General features: G+C 46.7%; 1 protein-coding gene across 1 annotated transcript; it reads left to right on the forward strand.

Annotated features, from left to right (window-relative positions):
* Positions 1-2,640: 2,640 nt before the first annotated feature.
* Positions 2,641-3,877, forward strand: TMEM215 (transmembrane protein 215; the record flags this gene model as incomplete). Its single annotated transcript, XM_082013024.1, has 1 exon — positions 2,641-3,877. Exon 1 carries the CDS (start codon positions 3,164-3,166, stop codon positions 3,875-3,877), a length of 714 nt encoding a protein of 237 aa, XP_081869150.1. The 5' UTR covers positions 2,641-3,163.
* Positions 3,878-11,390: the final 7,513 nt, after the last annotated feature.

An 11,390-nucleotide genomic window follows, 5' to 3' on the forward strand; every position in this document is an offset into this window, starting at 1 on the left:
GATATTAATCCAATTAGACCACTCCTAAAAGAGCCAGTCTAAAGTCAGAGTGTAGAATAAGAACACATTTTTTCCCTAACTTCAGCTGCAATTTTGCTTTGAGTGAACAGTCCAAGTTCTGGGTAATAGCAATAAATTTCGTTAATCGCCATCATCATCTGTTCAGTTAATACTTTGGATTTTCAGTCATTGTACTAGCTAATCCAAAACTTTCTGTGTAAGGCACCACAACAAAAACATGCTTCACCTCAAAGGAGCAATTTTTTTTCTCTAGTTCTGAAGAGGATATTGCATTGTTGCCTTATTGTGTAAGTGCATACTTGCTGATCTCTTGGTTTCTAGCTTGGAAAGACAATTTTAACAATTGTGGCATACCTTTGTGGAACAGGGTGGTTGGTTTCCCTTTTCTACCTCCCCCCCCCAGCAGCATACAATCTTCATACTGTTCGTCTTGGAAACCACTCACAAAGAGACAAATCGGAGGCATTTAGTTCCACCTTTGTCCTGACATTTTCTGTAAGTATTTTTCTGCCCACTAACAGCTTTCTGTTCCAAAGTAGATATTCTCTCTTCCATCTCAGTAACCCTGTCACTTAAATTTGAAGGGCCATTTTTATTCCTGTTAGATCTTCTGACATGTACTGCAGTTCTTACAGTATTTTCCCCTCCACTGATGCCACTAATGATATTTACATTTCTGTGTCATCTACTGATGCAGTTCTCCTTTCTCTAAAGGACCTTTTATAAATACAGCTACAGCTAATTGCTATTTCTGAGCAACACAGCGTGTTTTTCAGCAAAAGACCAATTTCCAACCCAACAGGAGATCTTAAAGACTACTCAAATATATGAGAGGAGGAGAAGGAAGGTCAGGAACAGTGAGTTTCACGGCATTAGTTACCACATAACTCTGCTCATAACATAATCTTTACAAAATTTAAACTATGTGGGACAGACTGGCTGAAGGTCAAGCACTTCTCTTCATCTAGAGTTTAGCAGACAGGTAAAAAAGGCATTACCCATTCTAATGTGAGGACATAAAAGCTGTATATCTGAATAACAGCAGATGGAAACAAGCAGCAAATTCTCACTCAAGGAAATACGATCCGAGACACTACAGTCATTTCTCACCCTGCTAAATCCTGCACCGTGACAAAAGTAGGAGTTAACTTCTGCTGAAATCTAACTGGAAGGTTTTGATTTTTAAGTCTTTCAGTCAGGACAGAGGGTATTTCTAACAGAGTCCAAATTATTCCTGTTTCAGCCCACTCAGCAACAGGTGAGAGGCTTAATGTGGATTTTACTGGGCAGCCTTCTGGAAGACAAGTTCAAATGATGATCATGGTCCATGACAAACTTTTAATCTCAAAACCAGGCCATTGCCACCAGCTTAAACACCTCTCCCCCATATGAGTACTGCTGCTCCCACATTTAACTCTTCCTTCAAATTAAGACAGCAAAGACCGTCACTTGGCACCCTGTTTATGAAGAAAGTGACCTGTGGGAGTCATGCCCATTAATGAGAGGATATTCTTGGATTTGGTCTCTGCAAGGCAACTCGGAAATCTACAACACAGAGGTGCTTTGTTCATGCTGTCTGTAGGGAGGATGAATAAAAACCAGGCCTTTTCATGGCTGAAAAATGAGGGGTGTTTGGGTGTTTTCTAAAATGACTTCTCTGAGCTTTCCAGATTTCTGGTAGGACGGAAAAGAATCATGTTAATAGGAAAACCTACAGAAACCACGGTTTCACAATTTAGTTCAGAATGTCCTTTTTTATTCTCTTGGACACTTTCTGGTATCACTCCTTTTCATCTCCCAGTGTTTCTGCCCCAGGTAAAAGCATTTACACTTTTATGTCACTGGCACATTAAATTGAAGCAATCTGCCTGAAAATGCTGCTGCTCATAAGGCTCCTCCTGCCTTTCCACATTCCCACACATTTCAGATCCTTTCCTATATTCATTTAGGTGATGAGGCTTACTTTGAATTACCATCACCCATGTGCATCAAAACACAGAGGCTGAACATCACCATCACTGCTGATTTCTGGCGGGCCTTACACGGCCAGGGAAACCCTGAGAGATGGATCCCAAAAGCTACATTCATTCTTGGGGTCTTGGGGAGGGGATAATGCCGGAGGAAGCTTTATCTTTACAGGCTTCACCCGGGGTGAAATTCATCGGCAGCACAGCGTCTCCTAAAGCCTTGTTCTCCACTTGCGCCTAACTGGGGAGAGTTCAGGGCGGGACTGCTCCCCGCCCGGAGGAGGATTTGCTCTGCAAATCTCAGCCCCACAAGGGCAGGGGCTTTGAGGGCAGGGGCTTTGAGGGCAGGGGCTTTGAGGGCGGGTGGGCCCCTTGGGGAGAGAGTCCAGACCTGGCTTTCCGAAGCGGGGCCGGTGCACCCCGGGAAAGGCGCCTTGTCCCGGGGTCCGGCGCCGGTTTCCCAGACCCCGTCCCCTCTGCCTGCAGGGGAGACCTGCCCTGGGGGGGGGCGGCAGCCGCAGCGAAGCCATCAGGTGGGGGGAACGCTCCCCTCCGAGCCTCCCCGCCCTCCTAAAAGCTCCCCCATGACGGACCCCGCAGCCCCCCGCGCCGCGGCACCCGTGGGCGGTGCACGTACTCACGGCTGCTGCGAGGCTCCGGCGGGCTGGGCGAGGAGGAGGAAGAGGAGGAGGAAGAAGGGCAGGTGTCCCTTGCGGCCTCTTGCTCCCCGCCCGTCGGCTGCTAGAAACCTCCTGGGTCTCTCTTCGCCCCCGCCCTCCTCCGCCCAGCCTTTTGCAGGGCTTGAGCCCCCCACCCCGTGCACATTGCTGCACGGCCATGCCCACGCGTGCCCGCCGTCACGCGTGGGAGGGCGCGGCGGGGCTGCCGGCGGGGGGGCGGCTCCCGCCTTAGCGGAGCGGTCGGCGGATCGCGGCTCAGAGCGGTTCGGGGGAGGGAGGAGACAGGACGGCTCCTGCCTGCCGGCGCGGCGCGGCCCCGGCCCCGGTCCCGTCCCACCTGGCCGCTCCGCCGAGGGCGAAGCCGAGCGGTGCCGGCCGTCGGGGGCCCCCGCGCTTTCCGGTCCAGAAAACTTCAGCGACTTGCCGGGGAGCATCCGTGCCCTGCCCCGAGGGGCCGCGTCGGTGAAGGAAAGCGGTTCCTTGCACGCCGGTAGGATGGCGCGGACCATGAGACCCGACGACATCAACCCCCGGACGGGGCTGGTGGTGGCTCTGGTCAGCGTCTTCCTGGTGTTCGGCTTCATGTTCACTGTGTCTGGCATCAAGGGAGAGACCCTGGGGGACATCCCGCTGCTGGCTATTGGGCCGGCCATCTGCCTGCCAGGCATCGCCGCCATCGCCCTCACTAGGAAGACCGACGGCTGCACTAAATGGCCCAAGAACAAGTGTCCGTGCTGCAAGCAAGTCAAGGACCGGGATGTCATGGAGCTGCTGAGGACCCCTTCAGACCTGGAGTCAGGCAAGGGGAGCTGCGATGAGCTGGCCAAGAAAGCATACCAGAAGGACAGGAGAGTGCTGCGGGGTGAGGACTCTGTGTCCATCTGCACCACCGCCACCACTATGGGAGAGTGCAAGAGCCTCATCAGAAGGGTGGAGCAGGAGGAGATGCTGAGATACCTGGAGACCTGCTACCCAGAGATGCCGGGGAATGTGTTCGTGGCAGATAGCTCCATGTATAGTGCCTTGGAGAAGAAGAGCTCTTCTCCCACCAGGGACAGCACTGCTTGCCCTGACATTGAAGACAACATTTTTGTTGCTCCTAAAGACAGTATCATTGTCTGCTCTTACAAGGAGAACAGCCCTTATGACAGATACTGTTGTTACATAAACCCTACGGGAGTCAGCTCAGACCAGGAGACCATAGTGTGAAAGAGGCATACTTTGTATATAAGTATGTATACAAAAACTACAACTTCAACTTCATAGGGGATAATATAGCTGACTGCACTGCATGGGACAATCCTGATACTATTACAATTTAACCTGGTATGTGACTGATACTCAAACCTTTTGTGCCTGAAATACTCTTTCTGTAAGTAAACAAGCATGTTTAAAGGTTAAAGAATTCAATTCTTCATTTTGGAAAAAAGAAATTACATCTTACTTTTATTTTATCCCTTTCTCTCCCTTTTGTTTTCCTGCTGCCTATTGTATCCAAGCCCGTAGACACACTGGCAGGAGGGTGTTATCTGTGGCTGTCATCTGAGATCAAGGGCTGAATCAAAACTCTGGAGCTGTCTGTAGGAAAGAATGTGGTGCGCTATGGCTGCATGTGTCTTAGCAATAGTGTCACTTCATTTTGGGAGGGATTGAGGATGTCAGCATGCACTCCAATAGCTGGCTGATGTTAGGGAGTGCAGAAGTGATTTCTCTCTCCTCCTTCTTCTTCCTGGCAGGATTTTATTTTCCTCTGCTTCAAGGAATCAATGTGCTAACCTTGTGGCCTCTTCTGAAAGTCTCCTAGGAACCAGATAGGCTCAGGGGAGTTTTCAAAGGCTAATCCATCATCAGTAGCATGCAAGGTACAGGTTTTACTTTCATTCCACACTGGCATTGAGTTCACTGGAATGTTTCTAACAAATCTGGATTTTATTGGCATACTTGACAAGGAGGTTACAACGTGATTATGACACAGTTCTTGCAGGGACTAGGAGCAGATGTCAGTGGACTCAGGGTTTTAAAAAGATATTCAAGTACCTCTAAAGTTGTTTAGGGAATAGACTTCCGTGGGTTGTGTTCAGAGCTGCGTCTGACTCTTCCAAAAATGTCATTTTCATATGCCTTTTCTAAAATGCCAGATGTTTCTCTATGGGTGATGAATGGTTACATTCCACTCAGGGGTCTCAAAGCCATGCTTCGCTCAGGGGAGGGAACCGAGGACTTGGCTGACAGATGCTTCTGTTCACAGCTTATGGATACATAGCAAGAGGAATATGAAGTGAGTAATGAGGATTAACCATTCAAAACCTGAGCCTGCAGCTTACAGACAGGAACACAAATCCTGGCTGTTCTGTCCAACAGTAAATTGCACGTTCTATGCTGTGTATAAAATCTTATCTGGCCTCTACTATGTAGGTAATGCAGATGTGGTATAATACGATGTGCATGCTAAGCAGCTACTCTAAGGCTTAAGCTCTTAGGGTAATGGTTACTAAAGCATAGATTTCTAGCAACTCACCAAGTCCCAGTTCCTATAACTAAACTCCCACAACTCCAAAAAGTTCCTCTGTGATGGAAGTCTTAATAACTGTTCTTACTTAGCTGGTTTTTGTCAACCATAAGTTGTACCAGACAAATGTATTGAATTATCAGGGTAGGAAAGAAGAAAAATAGCCTTCCTTTTGTAGCAACCTGAGATGTTGTGTAGAAAATGGCAAGGAATTTTCCACTGAAATGAACCATTCTTCACTGCCTGTGGGGTTGATTGGAAAGTGAATGGAAACTTTATGCTTCCACTAGTTTGTTTTTTGTCAAATCATTACAGACAACCAATCTTTGAAGAGGTTTCTAGAAGGAGGAAATACAATTTTTTACATAAGATAGTTCAGTTTCTTTCAGACCAAACAAGATGTTATGTTACCACTGTGGCCAGGCTTTGGTGGGGTATCAGGATGCTATCAGGATAAATTTTTAAAAAGTACTAGCTAAGAGTCAGTTAAAGACTCTCAGTAGGTGGTTACAGGCAGCTTGGGGGCTCTGGCATGCAGCAACAGTACTGTGGGGATAAATAAACGAACGCTTATACTCTGTACAGTCCAAGTTTTATCCACTGAGCAAAGGGCTTCCACAAAAACAGACCCTCTCTCTGACATGTTCAACTCCCACTTCCACATGAAAGCACTCTGTTCTTGTCAGGCAGATTGTGTCCTGCAGTCTTAGTCACTGCAGGACTTATGCTGCAGCGTACAGAGCAGCTTTTTGATGTCACTGGGAAGTCTTATTTCATGACCTCTGAAACCAACAGCTAACATACTGCTGATGTACGTGAAGAGGAATAGGGCCTTTCATCGCTTTCAGTTCCCAAGGGAAGCAGGTGAGGGTCTCAGCATGTGCCCATGAATGCTCAGAATCCCTGAAGATCAGGACCACCCTGAGAAAACAGGCTACCAGGTAGCTGCATACTGCCTTTGCCAGGGTTGTGAGCAATTGCTTGCCTTGCATAAGAGAGCAAAGCGTCAGCCCGCTGGGAACCTAGATTTGTACAGTTCTGCAAATATATATAGGAAGAGGTCAAGTTCTTCCATTTTGTCTAGGATTAGATGTTCTCTGTCAAAAGTTGTATGTCATTTTACAAAGCAAGACAGCAAACTCTAGAGACAAATGGAATGGTAAATATATAACTTGAGATACAGCCACACAGATCTGAGTCATGTACTTTATTCCATTCTTAGTGTAGAAACAGAGAATGTTTGATTAAAGTGAAGTTTAATGGCAGTGAAAATTTCCAACATATAGAAAAAGATACAAAAAATATGTTTAAAACATGGAATTTATAGGCACTGTCCTTCCTCTGTTCATTTAGCTGAGGTAAGGTTTCATAACAAAATACAAGTTTAAGAAATATTTCTAGGCTAATCCACCATAATCCACAGAAGTTTTTTATTGAACTTGTGGGAATTTAAAGAAATATATTAGTACTGCTTCTGAAATCTCTTTATAATTTTTTTGTTTCTTTTCCGTTAGTTAGGCAAAGAATGAAACAGATATTGATCAATTTGGCCATTTTAAAAATAAGAATTTGTCCATTTAGAAATTAAAGTTGTGGTTTGGTTTGTTTTTTTTTTTAAACGAGTGCACTTTTTTCATACACTATAGTTTTGCCAGTAGAAGTCTACTGCGTATTTGATCAAAGACAGCATAACAGTAGCTTCAAGCTTTTTATGCAGATACCATGCCCAGGGCAGAGAATTATTGGGGCTTTATTTTCATTCAACTCATGTGGTCTTTTCTGATGGTCACTAGAACTGGTAGGACCAGTGCTGATCTTGGAAGAAGTAGGAATAATCACGTTGCTTTTCAGAGGCAGCATCTAGTCCTGGATCTGAATTTGGCTTCAGTATACCACAGCTCAGTGTGTGATTCTGAGCTATGACCCAGAGATGAGAGCTTCTTTCTGCCCTTGCTACCTTTAAACCACCTCTAGGTCAAAATCTCACTTCTCTCCTCAATGCTGTTCTCCAAACAATGCATAGAATTGTAGTGGAGCTCTGTTTGTGGTGTTAATGCCCAGGCTCATTGAAGTCAATTGCCACATATTGCTTGGTCCTACAGTATGGGTGGCAGGGCATGTATTAGTGTTGGAAGAAAACCAGTGATTTGGATGTTCAGAGAAGGTTCCTGAGATACAGAATTTTTTTTTTTTTATAACATTTGTCATAGTGCTACAGTTGAGTTTACCTTTTAAGAAACAATGTGATACACAGCTCAACTGCACATAGGGCAATTTTGTGTTTCTTTGTTTAAATTTCTGTTGTCATAAGTAGCATTTTTACAGGCATACAAGCTGATCATTGCAAGGTCTTTAACAGAAAATTGGGAGTTTTAACCAGTGTGCAGTCCGTTCCCCTGGAGCACTACACAATAGCTGGTCCTTTCTGCCTGGAATCGATTGAGTAGAAGGCAAGTGTGCTCAGGCTGTGTGTCCCTTGGGAACAGCACTGTATTCTTGATCTGCATTCCACTGAAATGCGGTGATCTTCCAAAGGGAGTTCCTCCCCATCTGATACAACCTCTCCGCACTTGAGTCCTGGCTCCAGTGACTATTTATTATCATTATACTTATTACTATCTCTCCATCATTTGTCAGCAGTCCTGGTTAACAGGGGAGGTCCCAGATGACTGGAGGCTTGCCAGTGTGACACCCATCTACAAGAAGGGCTGGAAGGAGGATCCTGGGAACTACAGGCCTGTCAGCCTGACCTCTGTACCGGGGAAGATTATGGAGCGGTTGGTCTTGAGAGTGCTCACAGGGCATCTGCAGGACAACCAAGGGATCAGGCCCAGCCAGCATGGGTTCATGAAAGGCAGGTCCTGCTTGACCAACCTGATCCCCTTCTACGACCAGGTGACCCACCTACTGGATGAGGGAAAGGTTGTGGATGTTGTCTACCTGGACAAAGTTAAGACTTTGACACTGTCTCCCACAGCATTCTTCTGGAGAAACTGGCTGCTCGTGGCTTAGACGGGTTTACTCTTTGCTGGGTGAAGAACTGGTTGGACGGCCAAGCCCAGAGAGTTGTGGTGAATGGAGTTAAATCCAGCTGGCGGCCGGTCACAAGCGGTGTTCCCCAGGGTTCGGTTCTGGGGCCGGTCTTGTTCAATATCTTTATTGATGATCTGGATGAGGGGATCGAGTGCTCCCTCAGTAAGTTTGCAGATGACACCAAGTTGGGTGGGAGTGTTGATCTGCTGGAGGGTAGGAGGGCTCTGCAGAGGGATCTGGACAGGCTGGATCAATGGGCTCAGATCAACTGTGTGAGGTTTAATAAGGCCAAGTGCCGGGTCCTGCACTTGGGTCATAACAACCCCATGCAACGCTACAGGCTTGGGGAGGAGTGGCTGGAGAGCTGCCCGGTGCAAAAGGACCTGGGGGTTCTGGTTGACAGCCGGCTGAACATGAGCCGGCTGTGTGCCCAGGTGGCCAAGAAGGCCAACAGTATCAGCAATAGTGTGGCCAGCAGGAGTAGGGAAGTGATCGTGCCCCTGTACTCAGCACTGGTGAGGCCGCACCTTGAATCCTGTGTTCAGTTTTGGGTCCCTCACTACAAGAAGGACATTGAGGTGCTGGAGCATGTCCAGAGAAGAGCAGCAAAGCTGGTGAGGGGTCTGGAGCACAAGTCTTATGAGGAACGGCTGAAGGAACTGGGGTTGTTTAGTCTGGAGAAGAGGAGGCTGAGGGGAGACCTCATCGCTCTCCACAACTACCTGAAAGAGGGTTGTGGTGAGGTGGGTGTTGGTCTCTTCTCCCAAGTAACTAGTGATAGGACAAGAGGAAATGGCCTCAAGTTGCACCAGGGGAGGTTTAATCTAGATGTTAGGAAAAATTTCTTTCCTGAGAGAGTGGTCAAACATTGGAAGATGCTGCCCAGGGAGGTCGTGGAGTCACACTATATGTTCAAAAAACATATAAATGTGGCACTTTGGGACATGATTTAGTGGGCATGGTGGTGTTGGGTTGACTTTAGGTGATGATCTTGAAGGTCCTTTCCAACCTTAATGATTCTGTGATTCTGTGATTCTGTGACCTTGTAATTGGTAGAATAACAGCCACTATGACCCCCTCTCAGCATTTCTCCTGCTACATACCACACTGTTTGCAGACTGAGCTCCTTCTCTTGACTGGCATGGTGCAATCTGACCCTGTATCATCCACTCCATGTAAGATGTTATATTGAGACATCCAACTAAATTGTCAGTTCTTGGAGCACAGACCTGGGATTTTGCATCTCTATGTAATAACTTTCACACTAAAGGTGCTGTAGAGATGGGTTAGAGACGGGTGACTGTCAGGCCTCAAAGGCACTTCCAGCCTGATTTTCATGAGCATTTAGGGGCTGATCTATTTATATGCAGAGCACAGTCTGCACTCAGAAATTTGAATCTCAACATGTTGCCAGTAAAGCCATACTGCTCGGGAATGTAGTTCTGACATGGGAGATTTTCTGTGTCTTCAAAGGTTTCTGTGTAAGTTTCTAATATCAATCATATTAAAACTTAGAGGAGTGTCCTAATATGTAAAGTAGAGGAGTTTTCTGGACACATTCTTAACACACAGCATGGAGCATAAGCTGCAAAGCAGCGCACACTGAGCTCATTTCTACTCTGCAGCCAGTCTGAATGTACAATCCCTACTGGGATGACTGTCAGCAGGTTTGCTGCTTCTCTGGTACTATGGTTCCTTTCATGTCTGGTCTTTAGAACTAACAGAGAGCAGATCTAGAATTCACTTTTAATCCTCTCCGGCAACCTTTCACCAGTAAGCATTACCTTCAGTTTATCAGTCCTGTCAGTGGAGGAATTCCAGACCCTGCATGTTTTTACTAGGCAAAGAGATCCAGCTATCACTGGTTTTTAAATCATGGTTATTTTCTGTTCAGAACAGTTGCAAGGATTAGCCCTGACTATCCTATTGTCAGATGAATGCAGAAGTGTTTATGCTTAATCTTTTTCCTTACAAACACTGCACCATGCATAGGTGCATATGTACTTTGCATATTTGTTTGCAAGAGCAGGCCACAGAATGCACAAGCATGGCAATATCTTAATTTGAGATCTGCTCAGAGCATCCCTTTGTCTTTCTGAGACCTCACCCAATTTTTCTGCCTCAGGCCTACTGTTGCAATTTAAAATTCCTTCTGTCTTTTAAGAGAACTAAGAAGTCTGTTGTATCTCTTTAAGGAAACACAGTTCTTCCAAGAGGATACAGAGTATAAATGTCATAGAATCATAGAATCATGGAATGGTTTGCATTGGACAGGAGCTTCAAAGGCCATCTAGTCCAACACCTCTGCAATGAGCAGGGACATCTTCAACCAGATCAGGTTGCTCAGAGCCCCGTCCAACCTGACCTTGAAGTTTTCCAGGGATGGGGCATCTGCCACTTCTCTGGGCAACTTGTGCCAGTGTTTCACAACTCTCATTGAGAAAAATTTCTTCCTTACATCTAGTCTAAATCTACCCTCTTCTAGTTTAAAGCCATTAACCGTTGTCCTATTGCTACAGGCCCTGCTAAAAAGTCTGTCCCCATCTTTCTTATGAGCCCCCTTTAAGTACGGGCAGGCTGCAATAAGGTCTCCCCGGAGCCTTCTCTTCTCCAGGCTGAACAACCCCAACTCTCTCTGCCTGTCCTCACAGCAGAGCTGTTCCATTCCTCGGAGCATTTTTGTGGCCTTCTCTGGCCCCACTCCAACAGGTCCATGTCTTTCCTGTGCTGAGGGCTCCAGAGCTGGACGCAGGACTCCAGGTGGGGTCTCACCAGTGTGGAGTAGAGGGGCAGAATCCCCTCTTTTGACCTGCTGGCCATGCTGCCTTGGATGCAGGCAAGGACACGGTTGCCTTCTGGGCTGTTGTGGTTTAGCCCCAGCCGGCAACTAAGCACCATGCAGCCGCTCACTCACTCCCCCTCCCCCAGTAGGACAGGAGAGAGAATTGGGAAAAAAACCCTCATGGGTTGAGATAAAAACAGTTTAACAGGACAGCAAGAGAGAAGGAAACAAAAAAGATAACAACAATAATAATACCGACAAAGGAATGTACAAGAACAAGTGATGCCCAATACAGAAATTGCTCACCACCCGGCGATCGACAGCCCATCTCCAAGCAGCAATTCCCACCTCTCGGCCAACTCCAGTTTATGTACTGGGCATGACATCATATGGTATGA

This window comes from Phaethon aethereus (assembly GCF_964289735.1).
Source record: "Phaethon aethereus genome assembly, chromosome: Z".
Classification (NCBI taxonomy): Eukaryota; Metazoa; Chordata; class Aves; order Phaethontiformes; family Phaethontidae; genus Phaethon; species Phaethon aethereus.